Source organism: Leptopilina heterotoma, unplaced genomic scaffold, assembly GCF_015476425.1.
Source record: "Leptopilina heterotoma isolate Lh14 unplaced genomic scaffold, ASM1547642v1 Lhet_45, whole genome shotgun sequence".
In the NCBI taxonomy this organism is placed as follows: domain Eukaryota; kingdom Metazoa; phylum Arthropoda; class Insecta; order Hymenoptera; family Figitidae; genus Leptopilina; species Leptopilina heterotoma.
Genome location: NW_025111086.1, coordinates 659,928 through 677,538, shown reverse-complemented (window position 1 = coordinate 677,538; position 17,611 = coordinate 659,928). Strand labels below are relative to the sequence as shown.

The 17,611-nt window shown below is 20.4% G+C and overlaps 1 protein-coding gene across 4 annotated transcripts in view; it reads right to left on the bottom strand.

Annotated features, from left to right (window-relative positions):
* LOC122507092 overlaps nucleotides 1-17,611 on the bottom strand; it is a 210,791-nt gene that overhangs the window by 75,738 nt on the left and 117,442 nt on the right. For all 4 annotated transcript variants that reach the window (XM_043619609.1, XM_043619611.1, XM_043619612.1 and 1 more), the window contains exons 4-6: nucleotides 13,550-13,942; nucleotides 10,411-10,664; nucleotides 5,317-5,428 (exon numbers count right to left, since the gene is read on the bottom strand). In XM_043619609.1, the coding sequence (XP_043475544.1) occupies nucleotides 5,317-5,428; nucleotides 10,411-10,664; nucleotides 13,550-13,942 (759 nt within the window). The remainder of the gene's footprint in view (nucleotides 1-5,316; nucleotides 5,429-10,410; nucleotides 10,665-13,549; nucleotides 13,943-17,611) is intronic.

The following is a 17,611-nucleotide window of genomic DNA, read 5'->3' as shown; positions in this document are numbered from 1 at the left end:
ATTTTTGAAAAGAATTTTACTATTTATAAAAATAAATGAATTGCTTCGTAGGATTTACTAAAATTTTAAAAAATAATCGAATTCTTTTGAAAAATTTTATAACGAATTAAGAAAAAAAATTGAATTCTTTCGTGAAATTTTATTGAGAAAATAATTCAATTTTTGCAAAGATTTTACTATTTAAAAAAATAATTGAATTATTTCGAAGGATTTATTAAAGTTTCAGAAAATTATTATTAAATTATAATTTATTAAAATTTTTGAAAATATAAACAATAATAATTAATTATGTATTTAATGAGTGAATGTTTTAAATTTTTATTATAAAATTATTTAAAAATTTAGATTTGTAAATAGAAAATTTTGTAATTTGCATAATAATAATAAATGGAACAACATATTCCGCGCGCAAGCGCGAGTAACATTGGCTAGTTCATAATTAATTAATGAAATTAAAATATAAAATAAAATTACTTACAATAATAATTAAAATAAAATAAATAATTTGAAATATATAGTTTATTTGTTTCATAAATAAATTTATTTATTAGTTCCATAAATAATTAAATTCATTTATTATTTTCATTTATAAATAATAATCATAATAAAAACACAAATATAAACAAATAATGTTGAAATTTGAGTACGTTTATGTGTGTCTTTGAAATTTGTAAAATGATGAATCGTCACAAATTAATGCGCTTTTATTAGTTTTGAAAATAATTAGAATATATTTGCTGTTTTGAAGCATGATTTTGGTTAAATGAGAATAAATTGTTGGTTGCTTCCTAAACGGCAGGTAATTCAAAATAATCAGAACTAATTTCACTGGAGCGTTAAATTACAGTGAGTAACACAGAGCTAGATTAAATACGAGCCATTAAATTACATTTAGTTTCAAGTACTTTCACATATCTATATTTATTTTTATAAATAATAATAAAAAAATTCTTCACAATCTAACTTTTCTTCCAAAAAAAATTGTTCTTCAAATCTTTTCTTTTACTTATTCGAATAATTCTAATTTAAAACGTAAAATAGAACTTTTTAATTTTTTTCTATGTAATTTACTTTATTTATTTATTAGATTATTTACTAACTTATTTATTTACTTATTATATATTTACTTATTTATCTATTTACTATTAAAAATTTTCACTCCCAACGGGGATCGAACCCTGAACGTTAAACCTAATCTGCATTAACCTGCGCCTTAACGACCACGACTATCGCTGTCACAATCCATTAATTATTGATTTACTTGTTTATTTACTCAAAATAATATAATAATATAATAATATAATAAAATTTATAATTTATTCGCTTATTTAATTTCTTGTTTGTTATTTTTTTATTTATTAATTGTTACCTACTTTTTTTTATTTATAACCTAATTAAAACTACTTTTTTCTGAAATTCTTTTTTCATTTCTTATTTTTATTTAATTTTGCTATTTATTAATTTTAAAAAGTAAAAATATTTTTTTCGCGAAGAAATAATAAATTTTACATTAAAGAAAAATATTTTTTAAACAATGTAACTATAATGTAAGTTGAGATTAATTTGTATTCGAAGAAGGAATGAAATAGTTTTTTTTTCGTGGCAAAGCAATGAAATAAATTTCATGTCTCATGTCTTGGCAAAAGATGAGATATTTGAAATGCATTACGTGTTAGTTCAGATGCCTCGCTTCTCAAAACATAATTTTTATACAGAAAAAAAAAATTTTTTTAACCATCTCATCAATCACTTAGAAATGACAAATATTTTTTTGTTTTCAAATTAAAATTTTTTCGAAAAAATTTATTTTTACTTATTTTATTTAAAATACAGATTCTCTAGAAATAATTTTTATTATGAGAAATAATTGTAATTTTCTATTTATTATTTTTTAGTCTGAAACATTTATTATAAAAATTTATCTATATTTAATATTTATATAACTATATATTTAAAGTTTATTGCTAGTGGAACGAGTTTTTTTTTTTTTTTTTTTTTTTTTTTTTTTGAGGGAGAGACTTTTGGGAAATTTATTTTTATTTATTAAGGGGAAATTTTATTTATATTTATTTATTTAAAATTAATTGGCAGTGCGATTTATTTTTTTGGGGTTGGGGGGAATTTTGGGAAATTTATTTTTATTTATTTGGGGAAAATTTTATTTATATTTATTTATTTAAAATGAATTGGTAGTGAAATTTACTTTTTTTGAATTGGAGGGAGTTTTGTAGGAATTTATTTTTATTTACTTGGGGAAAAATTTATTTTTATTTATTTATTTAAAATTTATTGCTAGTGGGACCTATTTTTTGGGGGTGGGGGTAGTTTTGGGGAATATTAATAATAGTACGTAAATTTTTACATTTTGTGAAAATAAATATATTGAAATAAATTGAATGCGAAAAAAATGGACAAACGTGAAAATTAAAGAAGAAAAGTTAGTTGTCTTTTTTTAATATGTACACATTAATAATTTTGATATTAAATTCAATATTAATTTGAATAGAAGAAATAGTAAATATTCTACAAGAACTCTTCTTCTTTTATCATAATCATCAAAGTGAATTTTTTTTCAATTTTAAGTTTCTTCTTAAAACATTTCTTTAGGAAATATTTATCCTTGGAGTGTCACCTTCTTTAAATATGCAAATCGCAAATCCTTTTACGTAAATGAAAAATGCATGTATTTCTTGATAAAGAAAAAGAATAGAAAATTATATAACATTATAAGTGCGGTGATAATTTTACAGTTATTAATGAAAATCCCATTAATAATACTCTAAAGTAGTGAAAAATAATAAATAATAATATTAATACTAAATTTTTTTTTACTATTATTGATAATTAATAACTTAATAAATTAATTATTGTAAAATTAATACCTAATAATTAATAACAAAAATAATAATAATATTGTTATTAATATTTTTTATTTAGTCGTTTTTTTATTAACTAAATATTTTTTTAGGTGTTTATTTAGAAAATTAAATATTTCATTTTGTTAATTATTTAATTAATTAAATATTACTTTTAGTTGTTTATTTATTAATGGTTTTACTCCTTTCCTTAGAATTGAATTTCGTATTCAAAATAGAATCGTTTCTTTATTGAAAATAGAATTTTTTATTATGAATAAAATATTTTTTGTAGAATGGAGTTTTGTATTTAAAAATTAGATTTTTTGTTTAAATAGAATATTAAAATTATTTATATCAATAAAATTATTTATAGCATTAAAATTATTTATAGCAATAAAATTATTTATATATCAATAAAATTATTTATAGCAATAAAATTATTAAAGTAATAAAATTATTCCAATGTTAAAGCAATCAATGTAACAATATTATTACAGTAATAATACTTTATCGAATAAAATATTTAGTATAATTTTAAATAAATAGTAAATAAAATTCAGAAATGTAAAAAATTAGATTTAAAAATTTCTATAAAATTAGATTCAGAAAATTGATATAAAAAAATAAAAATTAAAAATTTACTTTTCAATACATAAAATGTATATAGTAATTTTCCTAAAAGAAAAGTTACACACACACACACAGACACAAATAAATAAAAATATAAACCTCAAGAGTTGAAATCTAATGCACAATCAGAACTGTTCTGAAAAATATGTCACGTGATCTGATGAACTGATGGTGACGATAAATCAAAGTTTCTCCCATGTTACCAATGGCAGGAAGAAAAACTTTTTTTCAAGTTTTCTTCCGAAAGTAAAAAACTTTTTCCACCTTTCATAAAGTTTATCTTAAGATGTTTTTTCCTCCATTACTTTGGGTGTGTGTGTGTGTGTATGTTCCATTTCGTTATATACGATATTCATCTCATTTTTCTTTATATATACAAAGACTATGGAGAAAAAAAGAACAAGGAAATTTTCTCAAGAAAACTGTAGGAAAAAAAAATTTCGTCAAGCTAATATTTATTTGCAATCTTTCAAAATGACTAAACTCAGAAACAAAAGAAAAATTGCTATTCAAAACTGTCACTGCATAAACTTGTCACGTTTTTTTTTATCTTTGAGAAAAATTTGTTGCATTTTTTTTATTTTTATACACAAATTTTGTAAATATTATTTTTTCAAAATATTACTTTCTTCATTTCGTTCTTTATTTATGAACTAAATATTCCATTTCGTTATTTATTTATTAACTGAATATTCTGCATGATTAATATTTTATTTGGTTATTTATTTATTAATTTCGTTTTTTACAACAACAAAAAATCAATTATTTGTATTTTTTATTTAAAAGTTTTATTTTATTTAGATATAATTAGTTATTTATTTAAAAATTAAAACAATCATTTAGTTTTTTATTTATTAACTAAATATTTTATTTGGTTGTTAATTTGTCAACAATATCTTTTATTTGGTTATTTATTTATTAACAAAATATTTTATTCGGTTGTTTATTTATTAACAAAATATTTTATTTGGTTGTTTATTTACTACTTAAATATTTTCTTTGGTTATTTATTTATTAACTAAATATTTTACTAGGTTTTTTATTTAACAGTAACTAAATATTTTATTAGATTATTTATTTACTAATTAAATATTCTATTTGGTTATTTATTTATTAAGTAAATATTTTACTAGGTTTTTTATTTAACAGTAACTAAATATTTTCTTAGATTATTTATTTACTAATTAAATATTCTATTAGGTTACATATTTACTAATTAACTTTTTCGATTATTTATCAACAAAATATTTACTATATAAATAAAATACTAAATAAAATATTTAGTGAATCAATAAAAAATATTTATTTTTTATTTGGTTACTTATTTATTAATTAAATACATTTTTTGATTAATTATTAACAAAATATTTGCTATGTAAATAAGAAACTAAATAAAATATTTAGTTAATGAATATGTAATTGAAGCTATTACTCGGCAAATTTATAATAATAAAGTTGAAATTATTTAGTTAATGAATAAAAAAATATTTATTTTATTTAGTTAGTTATTTATTAACTAAAAAGTTAACCGAATAATTTATTTAGTTAGTAAATAATTAAACGAGTAAAATGTTTAAATTATAAACAACAAAATAAAATATTTTATTCTATAAATAAATAACCGACTAAAATCGTAAGTTAATAAATAAAAATCTTAAACGAAATATTTTATTTTTTAAATAAATATGAAATAAAAACATCGAATTGAAATTTCGTCAAAATATTCAAAAATTTTTGTGATAAATAAATTATTCCAATTGTAAAATATGGGACAAAAATTGTGAGTTTGAATAAATTTTTTTTTTAATTGAAACAAAAGAAATCTTACCTGAGCTTGAACAGCAGCTAAATGAAGTTGTGCCACTCCTAGATCAAAGCGTTTCATTGAAATATCTTCCTGAAGCTCAGCAATTTTGGTGTGAACATTTCCCTCCACGCTTCTGTAAGCGAAAAAGTAAATCGAATTTTTCTACTTTGATATGGAATTCCAGAGTGATTGAAAGAAAGCTAAAAAGAAAAAAAAATAGAGAAAATTCACGATATAGGATTTGAATTTTCTCCATTTTTTTTTGCATGCATTCATTTCTCTTTTCAAGATATATCTTCATAAAAAAAAAAAATGAAAAATAAGGAACCCCCCCCCAAAAGAAAACGTTGCAGGATCAAAAGAAAAATATTCACAGAATAAATTTTCTATTTTCAAATCGAAGATTCTTTTCTGACACATAAAGGAAAAATTATTTTCCTTTGGAAAAATAATAAATAAGCGGATAAATTATCTTTCCATAAAGTTGGATTATTTTTTTTTTGAATAATTTTTGTCTTTGTTCGTTAACTTCGAAAAGTAAAAATTATTTGAAACAAAATAATTGTAGGGGAATGTAGTCAAGGTTGGCCTACTGTCTAGGTAGGCCACTCGCGTTTTTTTGTCAAGTTCACTAGCGCCACCTACGCGCATTTTTGTCGAAGCTTGTCTTAGTGAAACCTAACTTTTTGTTCAATTACATTTTCGGAAAATCGAAAATTGTGTTTTCTGTGACGTCGGTACAAAAAAAGCTCAAAAAAAGTTTTGTGCATAATGTGAAAAACCATTAATAAAAGATAAAAAACAAATTGAATCGTCAAGGCAAGTATGCAGAAAATTTGTGGGACTCATGGTTGAAAGGAAAACAAAGTAAAAAATCGAATCCCGAAACGTATTTCTTTATGGTTACAACAATTCGGTAATGTTACTTACTGTCAAGGTCGGCCACTATGTGTTTAAAATGCGCAAAGTTGAGGACGAGCTACTTCATTTGCAAAAACTGCAATTCTGTATAACTCATAATATAATTGATCATCTTATTAATATTTTTATTTAATTTTATTAATATTTTAGTGCAAAAATTTTTTTTATTTATATTTATTTTTTTATATTGTTTATTGTTATTATTTTGTTATTTCATTAAGTTACAAACTGTAAACAATAAAGAATCAATTTTCCGTAACTCTAAACATGTCATTTTATTTTTTAACGATTAATGCCCTTTGAATTTTAAACATGGCCGACCTTGACTGTAATGGCCAACCTGGACTACAAATTTTTTTTTTTTTAAATCTTTATAACTTTTTCATTTTTAAACCTGTCAATTTACTTTGTACAGAAAAAATGTTCCTATTAAACAGGACTTTCCAACCATATACTTCAATTGTCCAAATTCATTTTTAAAAAAAAGTTATAAACAAAAGTCAAAAAGGTGGCCGACCTAGACTATGTTCCCCTAACAATATTTAATTTTTTCACACAATAGAAAATAGAAAAATATAGAAATTAGAAAGTGAAATGATTTTTTAAAAAATAATTTTCTGTTTTTTAAAATTTAATGGGAAAATACCTAATAATTAATAATTACAGTGAATGTTTGAAATTAATTTTTATCAAGAAAAATATACAGAAGTGACTTTTTTACTATTAAAAAACAATTTTCCTTTTTTAAAAAAAAATCCAAATTTAAAAATTAATTTTTTTCATAACAAGAAAAATATAGAAATTGAGATGAAAAATTTATTTCAAAAGTAAATTTTTATATATGAAAAGAAAAAATTATATTTTCCATAGAGAGATAAAAAGGAGATTATTTATACATAAAAAAAAATTTTTTTTTCCTTTTTTTTTTGATTGTGAAAGATTAGGACGTTCATTGAAAGAAGATGGATAATATTTTCACGGAAATAAATTAATTTATGATGAACCAGGGAATATGTATATTTTTGAAAGCTCACGGGTTATATGTTGGTGAATGTATATATGTGTAAATTCTCAAGGGATGAAATTCTGATGTTAAAAAGAGTCTTTGTAACTGTGGCATTGCCTCTTGACTCTCTTTTATTCCACAAAGCGTCTCATATTTTACAAAATCGAGAATAATTCTTTTTTCCTACAAAAAAAAAGAAAAGAAAAGCAAAAAAAACCGACTAGAAAATATTCTCCTTTTTAATAGTTTCCATTAGGGAATCTCTTTTTTTTTGCTTTAAATTTTTAATTAGAATGTTCAATAGAAAAAAATGTCCTTTGTATTAATTAGCATAATTAATTTTTCATCTTTATTTCGAAAGAAGACATTTCAAAGTGGACAAAAATTATGAAAATTCATTAAACTAATTCAGTTAAATTTAATTATTCTTTTTAAATTTATTATTATTATTTTTTACTTATAGAATGAAATTTCTTTATTTTTTTATTCAGAATTGAATTCACTTTATTCAGAATTAAATTTATTTTATTTTGAATTTAATGTATTCACATATATTGTAATCATATTCTCAAAATTAAATTTTCCCCTAAAAAATTTTTTTATTTTTTGCTTAGAATTGAATTTCTTTTCTTCAAATTATTCACTTTGAATTGAATTTTTTTTTTACTAAGAATAGAATTTTTCCCAAAAAAAAATTAATTTTTTACTTAGAATTGAATTTCTCTATTTAGAATTGAATTTCTTTACTTACAAAATGAATTTATTCACTCAAAATTGAATTTTCTTACTTAGAATACAATTTTTCCAAAAAAAAAATTTTTATTTCTTTCTTAGAATTTAATTTCTTTGCTTTGAATTCAATTTCTACATTTAGAATTGAATTTAATCAATTAAAATTTATTTTTTTTTACTTAAAATTGAATTTTTCCCTGTAAAAAACTTTTTTTTTACGCATTGAATATTTTTACTTAAAATTAAATCTATTCACTCAGCTTTGAATATTTTTATTTAGAATTAAATTTATCCTTCTAAAAAAATTCTTTTAATTAGAATTAAATTTTTTCATACAAAATTCAATTTTTTATTTTCGAATAGAATTTTTCTATTTAGAATTAGATTTTTTTTTATGTAGAATTGAATTTATTGCTTCCTCGTGGAGGAAGTATTTCATTTATAATTGAATTATTTCAATCAGAATCGAATGCTTTTATTTAGAATTGAATTCTTTCATTCAGGATTCAATTTTTTACGTAGAATAAAATTTTTTAGTTTAGAATTGAATTTTTTGTTCTGAATTGAATTCTTTTCCTTAGAAATCACATTTTTTATAATTAAAATTGAATTTTTCTATTTAGAATTGGATATATTTTCGCATTCAGAATTGAATTCTTTTATTTATAATTGAATTTTTTCGTTCGTAATTGAATTTTTCTATTTAGAATTAATTTTTTTTGTTCAGAATTAAATTCTTTTATTTAGAGTTGAATTATTTCATTTAAAAATAAATGTTTCTGTTTAGAATTGAATTTTTTTCCTTCAAAATTAAAATTTTCTATTTTGAATGAATTTTTTTGTTCAGAATTGAATTTTTCCGTTCAGAATTGAATTTTCTGTTCAGAATTAAATTATTTTATTTAGAGTTGAGTTATTTCATTTAGAAATAAATTTTTCTATTTAGAATTGAAATTTTTTCGTTCAAAATTAATATTTTCTATTTTGAATGAATTTTTTCGTTCAGAATTGAATTTTTTTGTTCATAATTAAATTCTTTTATTTTGAGCTGAATTATTTTATATAAAAATACATTTTTCTATTTAGAATTGAAATTTTCTCGTTCAAAATTAAAATTTTCTAGTTTGAATGAATTTTTTTCATTCAGAATTGAATTTTTTTTATTTTTTCATTCAGAATTCAATTTTTTATTCAGAATAATATATTTTTGTTTAACATTAAAATTTTTTATATAAAGGAAAAAGAAGGAAAGAAGGAAAAATAGTGAAATTTCTGTTTTAATAATAAATTGAAGTTTTTTACTTAGAATAAAATTTTTCATCCAAAAAATTTTTATTTTTTACTTCGAATTGTATTTCTACATTTAGAATTAAATTTCTTTACTTACAATTGAATTTATTTACTTTGAATTAAATTTTTTTACTTAGAATAGAATTTTTCCCACAAAAAAATTTTATTTTTTACTTAGAATTGAATTTCTCTATTTAGAATTAAATTTCTTTACTTACAATTGAATTTATTCACTTAGAATTGAATTTTTTTACGTAAAATAGAATTTTCCCCCCAAAAAAAATTATTTTTTACTTAGAATTGAATTTCTTTGCTTTGAAATGAATTTCTCTATTTAGAATTGAATTTTTTTGCTTTGAATTGTATTTCTTTACTTACAATTGAATTTATTTACTTAGAATTGGATTTTTTTTACCTAAAATAGAATTTTTCCCCCAAAAAATCTAATTTTTTACCTAGAATTAAATTTCTTTGCTTGGAATTGAATTTCTCTATTTAGAATTGAATTTCTTTAATTACAATTGAATTTATTTACTTAAATAGAATTTTTCTTCCAAAAAATTTAATTTTTTACCTAAAATAGAATTTTTCCCCCCAAAAAATTTAATTTTTTACTAATTTAATTTTTTATTTCTTTTATTTTCTTAGAATTGAATTTTTTTTTCAAAAAATGTTATTTTTTACTTACAATAGAATTTTTACCCCAAAAAAGTTTATTTTCTATTTTGAATTGAATTTTTTCTTTAAGAACAAAATTCCCTTATATTTAGAAATTAGAATTGAATTTATTCAATCAGAAATGATTTTTTTTTATTTAGATTTGGATTTTTGCATTCAGAATTGAATTTTTTATTCAGAATAAAATGTTTTTGTTTAGAATTGAAAGTTTGTGTATAAAGAAAAAAAAAGGAAAGAAGGAAAAGTAGTGAAATTTCAGTTTCAATAAATAAACCAATGAATATAAAAATAAATTAGAAAAATAGAAGTAAATAATAAATATAAATATAATTTAAAAAATGACCAAAATGATAAAAAAAATAATAAAAAAAAATGAAAAGTATAGTAATAAATACAGTATAAAATGGGGTAAAAATATAATTTGTCCATAAAAATGACGAGACTTGGAATAATGAGGGGTAAAATAAAAATAATTTTTCTCGACTTACTTTCGTTGCATACGAGTTAGAGCCTCAAGGGCATCCTGTAGACGTCCAATTTCCTGTGTCAAACTTTCAGATTCTCTATGCAAATCATCCATCAAAGGTAGGGTACTGGTTCCGGTTGGTACCAACTCGTCGCGCAATGTAGGAACTTGATTTAGCCTCTCAACTGGCACCTGATCCGGTGGTGCTGGAGTCACGAATAGACGACGTGGTGGCTTTCGAACAGTAGCTGCAGATGACAAACTTCGTGCCAAAACCTAATAGAATTTATCGTATCATCATCTCGGTGAGAAACTTTTGCTCGCAGAAAATTAGAATTATGCTAATACTTTATAACCGTCTATGCAAGCCATGGACCACGAGAGAGAGAGAGACAGAAATTCCCTTCAAATCTTTATTCGATCAAATGCATAATTTCACGTGTTTTAAATTATGCATCTGCTTCCCAGTGAATTCGTTATCCAATCATAATAATTATTACCGAGAAAAATTATTATTACATAATAAAAAAAAAAATAATAATAATAATCATCATTTTTTTTAATAAATAAATATTTATTTACCATAATTATTGTCCATTATATAGAAAATATTTATTAAAAAAATTGAATTGAATTTCTCTATTTAGAATTGAATTTCTTTGCTTCGAATTGAATTTTTTTACTTACTATTGAATTTATTCACTTAGAAATTTAGAATTGAATTTTTTTACTTAGAATAGAATTTTTCCCACAAAAAAATTTAATTTTTACTTAGAATTGAATTTCTTTGCTTAGAATCGAATTTGAATTTAATTATAAATGGGTCCAACAAAAACCATTTTGCACATATTATATAATAAAAATTATTTAAAAAAAGTAAAATGGAAAAATTCATAATTCAAAAGTAATAAATAAACAAATAAAAATTGTACTGGAAATAATTGAATTCATGCAAAGAAATGAACTTTTTCTTTGAAAATAATTGAATTCTTTTGAAACATTTTATGAAAGTTTTTGAAAATAATTGAATTCTTTCAAAAAGATTTTATTAAAACTTTTAAAATTAATTGAATTCTCTGATTGAATAATTGAATTATTTCCAACAACTTTATTAAAACTTTATAGAAAATCATTGAATTCTTCACAGAATTTGATTACAATTTTTAAAAATAATTGAATCCTCTCGAGAAATTTTATTAAAATATTGTCAATAAAATAATTGAATTGTTTCCAAGAACTTTATAAAAAAAAACTTTAGAAAAGAATTGAATTCTGTCAGAAAATTTTATAACAATTTTTAAAAATAATTGAATTCTTTCATGAAACTTTATTTAATATAATTGAATTCCTACGAAGAATTGTACTATTTAGAAAAATAATTGAATTTTTCTGAAGAATTTCATTGTTTATGAAAATAATTGATTTCTCGAGAAGATTTTTATAAAAATTTTTGAGAATAATAAACAATAATAATTAATTAGTAAATTTGTTAATAATTGAATTTATTGTATTTTTGAATCTGAAATTATTCAAAAATTGAAATTGATCTTTCAAAATAAATTTTTTTTAAATTATTTTTTAATTTACTCAGTTGAACAACGAGTATTAAAATAAATAAAATTTTAAGTAAACAATTCGAAAAAAGTAAATCAATAAATAAAATAGTAGTTTTGACAAATAAATAAAATAAATTATTTAAAGAGCTGATAAAAAAATAGGAAAGAAATAATTATCCATGAATAAATAATGATAAAAATAATAATAATTGTTATTATTACAATTGAGTAAATATTTTTAATTATTTACTATTTTTTATTATTTATTAAGGGGAGACAAATTGTTTTGAAAAGAATTAAATTTCAGCAAGGGATTTTACTATTTATAAAAATAATTGAAATGTTTGGAAGGATTTATTAAAATTTTAGAAAAAAATTTGAATTTTTTCGAATTGTGCTAAATTTTTTTTCAAAAATTGAATTCTTCCGAATAACTCAATTAAAATTGTTTTCAAAATAATTTAATTTTTGTAAAGATTTTACTATTTAAAAAAATAATTGAATTGTTTTGAAGGATTTATTAAAATTTTTGAAAATAATGGAATTCTTTCGTGAAATTTTATTAAAATTTTTGAAAATATGAATATTAATAATTAATGTTGTACTTAATAAGTGAATTTTCTAAATTTAGATTATGAAATTATTTAAAATAATTAAATTCTTTCGTGTAATTTTATTTAAATTTGATTAAAAATAATTTAATTCCTGCAAAGAATTTTAGTATTTATAAAGTTAATTGAATTCTTGTGAAGAATTTTACTATTTATAAAAATAATTAAATTTTTTCCAAGGATTTATTAAAATCCGAGGAATTCAATTAAAATTGTTTTGAAAATAATTGAATTCCTGCAAAGAATTTTACTATATTTATCAAATTAATTGAATTCTTGTGAAGAATTTTATTAGTTATAAAAATAATTGAATTTTTTCGAATGATTTATTAAAATTTTAGAAAAAAAATTTGAATTTTTTCTAAATGTGCTAAAATTTTTTTCAAAAATTGAATTCTTCCGAAGAACTCAATTAAAATTGTTTTCAAAAAAATTGAATTTTGGTAAAGATTTTACTATTTAAAAAAATAATTGAATTGTTTTGGAGGATTTATTAAAATTTTTGAAAATAATGTAATTCTTTCGTGAAATTTTATTAAAATTTTTGTAAATATGAACAGTAATAATTAATGTTGTACTTAATAAGTGAATTTTCTAAATTTTGATTATGAAATTATTTAAAATAATTAAATTCTTTCGTGTAATTTTATTTAAATTTGATTAAAAATAATTACTTCCTGCAAAGAATTTTAGTATTTATAAAATTAATTGAATTCTTGTGAAGAATTTTACTATTTATAAAAATAATTGAATTTTTTCGAATGATTTATTAAAATTTTTGAAAATATGAACAGTAATAATTAATGTTGTACTTAATGAGTGAATTTTTTAAATTTTGATTAAAAAATTATTTAAAAAATTTATATTTGAAAATAAAAAATTTTCTAATAATAAAATAAATAATGAATAAATAAATAAAGAATAAATAATAATGAAAAAATAATTGAAAATAAATAAATAGATATAAATTAATGAAGGGGTGAAAAATACTTGCCTGCAAATCATTTTGAGATGAGATTGCACGAGCCTCTTTGGTGAGGTTTTGAAAGCGTTTCGATTGTTCTTGTGAACGTTCGCCGGCAGCGTCGGAAATTCCGGCAATACAGTTACAGGCGAGTCCACATAATTCCTCGTAGACCTCGGCGATTTCATTTAGTAGACCAGGAAGGCATTGATATTGGTAGCGTTCAGTGATGGCATTGGTCGCTCGCAATTGAAGAACGTAAGCATTGTGAGCCTCGAGATAGGCTCGCTTCAATTCTTGATCGTTTCCGCTCTCGCTATTCAATAAAGCGGCGTATGCCCGCTTGTAATCTGTTCTGGCCCTCTGCAATTTCTCCTCTGTCTTACTCACTACCTGCTCGTAAGCCTCGCGATGCGCAAATATCTGAATATATAGAGAAAAAAAAGAGAAAAAAGAAATGGATAAAAGAATTTTTCATCAACAAATTTTTACTCTATTGATTTTTTTCCCTCTGCTTTTGTTCATTGTTTTTTTTTGTATTTTATTTGTTATTTTTATTGTGAAAAAATAAAAATAAAAGTTAGTATTTTTTTCGAAATTTATAACTAGGAGTTGTATTTTTTTCCTCCTATGAAAAATCGGTAGTATTTTTTACTTAAAATTGAATTTTTCCCTCTACGAAATATTTATTTTTTACTTAAATTTAATTTTTTCCCCTACGAAAATATTTATTTTTTACTTAAAATTGAATTTTTCCCTCTACGAAAATATTTATTTTTTACTTAGAATTGAATTTTTACCTGTAGGAAAAATTTTGTTTTTTCCTAAGAATTGAATTCTTCCCCCTACGAAATATTTATTTTTTACTTAGAATTGAATTTTTACCTGTAGGAAAAATTTTGTTTTTTCCTAAGAATTGAATTCTTCCCCTTACGAAATATTTAATTTTTACTTAGAATTGAATTTTTACCTCTAGGAAAAATTTTGTTTTTTTCTAAGAATTGAATTCTTCCCCCTACGAAATATTTATTTTTTACTTAGAATTGAATTTTTATCTGTAGGAAAAATTTTGTTTTTTCCTAAGAATTGAATTCTTCCCCCTACGAAATATTTATATTTTTTACTTACAATTGAATGTCATTGCTTAAAATTGAATTTTTTACTTAGAATAACATTTTTCCTCTCCCAAAAATTGTATTTTTTAATTAGAATTGAATTTCTATAGGGTAAGTGCGGGTATAGTCGGACAGTACTAGTAGTCGGACACTTTCGTGTTTTTTGGCAAATAAATAATAATGCATTGTGATAATTACTTTAAAAAGTATACTAGACGAATGTGTAAAGTTGATATTTTATTAAAATAGTGTTATTTTTGAAAATAATTAAACAAGAAATATTTTATTTAATGTTTTAAAAATCATGGTGTCCGACTATAGATACAACCATTTTCGAGTAGCGCGATGAGTGGCACAAAGTTTTGTTGATAATTAATCATAAATATTAAAACGTATAGGGTTTAAATATTATATTAATAACTTCTAATATGCTTTAATTCCATTTTCCAGCAGATAGCAATTAAAAAATTATCTTTTTCACTTTATAAATTCAAAATATCTGACAGATGTCCGACTATAGAAACAAGGGGAAAAAGTGTCCGACTACTAAAGCATTCGTAATTTTTTATTAAAATGTTTATATTTTATTAAATACTCAACTATTTGTAACAAATTTATATGATTTTTAATCCTGAAGAACTCCTTTAATTAATAATGTGCTTATAAACACAGTAGATATTTGCTATTTCAAGAAAAGAAGCATAATTTAAGATTGTATCCTTAAGTGTCCGACTACTAGTGCATTTACCCTATATTGAGTAAAAACTCAATTATTTAAAAAAATTTACATTTTTGTAAGGGAACAAAAATTAAGTAAAAAATGAAATTATTTTGTAAATAAATTCAATTTTAATTAAAAAAAATTTTTAGAAATTCAATTCCTAATAGAGAAATTCAATTCTACGTGAAAAAATAAAATTTTGTTGAGGGGGAAATTCTATTCTAAGTAAAAAATTCAATTCTAAGTGAATAAATTCAAATTTAAGTAAAGAAATTTAATTCCAAATATGGAAATTCAATTCTATGCAAAGAAATTCAATTCTAAGTAAAATATAAATATTTTGTAGGAAGAAGAATTCAATTATTAGGGAAAAAATTAAATTTCTTTACTTAGAATTAAATTTATTCAATTAGAAATTTATAATAGAATTTTTCTTTACTGAGAATTGAATTTTTTTCCCTCCTACGAAAAACTTTATTTTTTTTTTACTTTGAATTGAATTTTTGTTAATTAAAAATTAATTTACTAATTTAAAATTCATTTTTTTTATTCAGAATAGCATTTTTTGGGGGGATTTGAATATTTTTATTAATAAATGAATTTATTCATAAAGAATTGCATTTTTTTTGCCAACAGAAAATTTTTTTTTCTTTAAAATAAAATTTGTTTATTTAGAATAAAATATTTTATTAAAAATTGAATTTATTATCAGAATTGAATCTTTCATATTTAGAATTAGATTTTTTTAAATTTAGAGTTGAATTTTTTAATGCAGAATGGAAGTTTTTTGTTTAAATAAATTAAATTCTTTTTTTAGAGTAAGATTTGTCATTTAGAATTGAATTTTTTTAGTTAGACAACATTTTTTTATTCAGATTTGAAATTTTCTCTTTAGAATTTAATTTCTTTAGGTCAGAATTGAATTTTTTCATTTAGAATTGATTTTATAAAGTAGAATTGTATTTTCCTAATTACAATTTAATTTCCTTATTCAGAATTAAATTTTGACTTAAAATAAAATTTGATTATTTAGAATAAAATTATTTGTTTAGAATACAATTTTCTATTGTTCAGAATTAAATTTTTTTATTTAGAATTGATTTTATTAAGTATAATTGAATTTTGTGTTTAAATAAAATTTTGTTTATTTAGAATGAAATTATTTATTAAAAATAGAATTTTGTATCATTCAAAATTTAATTTTTCTATGTAAAATTGAATTTTTTCATACAAAATCCATTTTTTTAAATTTAAAATTGAAGTTTTTCATTTAAAATTGATTGTTTCTATTTAAAATTTAATTTTTTTATTCAGAATTGATATTTTCTCTTTTGAATTGAATTTTTTTAGTTGAGAATTGATTTTTTCCATTCAGAATTTATTTTATAAGTAGAATTGAATTTTCCTATTTTCAATTTAATTTTCTCATTCAGAATTGAATTTTTTTATTTAGAATTTATTTTTTCATCCAAAATCCATTTTTTAAAATTTAAAATTGAATTTTTTCATCCAAAATTCATTTTTTTAAATTTAAAATTGAAGTTTTTCATTCAAAATTGAATGTTTCCATTTACAATTGAATTTTTCCATTCAGAATTAATATTTTCTTTTTCGAATTGAATTTTTTAATTGAGAATTGATTTTTTCCATTCAGAATTTATTTTATAAGTAGAATTGAATTTTCCTATTTTCAATTTAATTTTCTCATTCAGAATTGAATTTTTTTATTTAGAATTTATTTTTTCATCCAAAATCCATTTTTTAAAATTTAAAATTGAATTTTTTCATCCAAAATTCATTTTTTTAAATTTAAAATTGAAGTTTTTCATTCAAAATTGAATGTTTCCACTTAAAATTGAATTTTTCCATTCAGAATTAATATTTTCTTTTTCGAATTGAATTTTTTAGTTGAGAATTAATTTTTTCCATTCAGAATTTATTTTATAAGTAGAATTTAATTTTCCTATTTTTAATTTAATTTTCTCATTCAGAATTGAATTTTTTTATTTAGAATTTATTTTTTCATCCAAAATCCATTTTTTAAAATTTAAAATTGAATTTTTTCATCCAAAATTCATTTTTTTAAATTTAAAATTGAAGTTTTTCATTCAAAATTGAATGTTTCCATTTAAAATTGAATTTTTCCATTCAGAATTAATATTTTCTTTTTCGAATTGAATTTTTTAATTGAGAATTGATTTTTTCTATTCAGAATTTATTTTATAAGTAGAATTAAATTTTCCTATTTTCAATTTA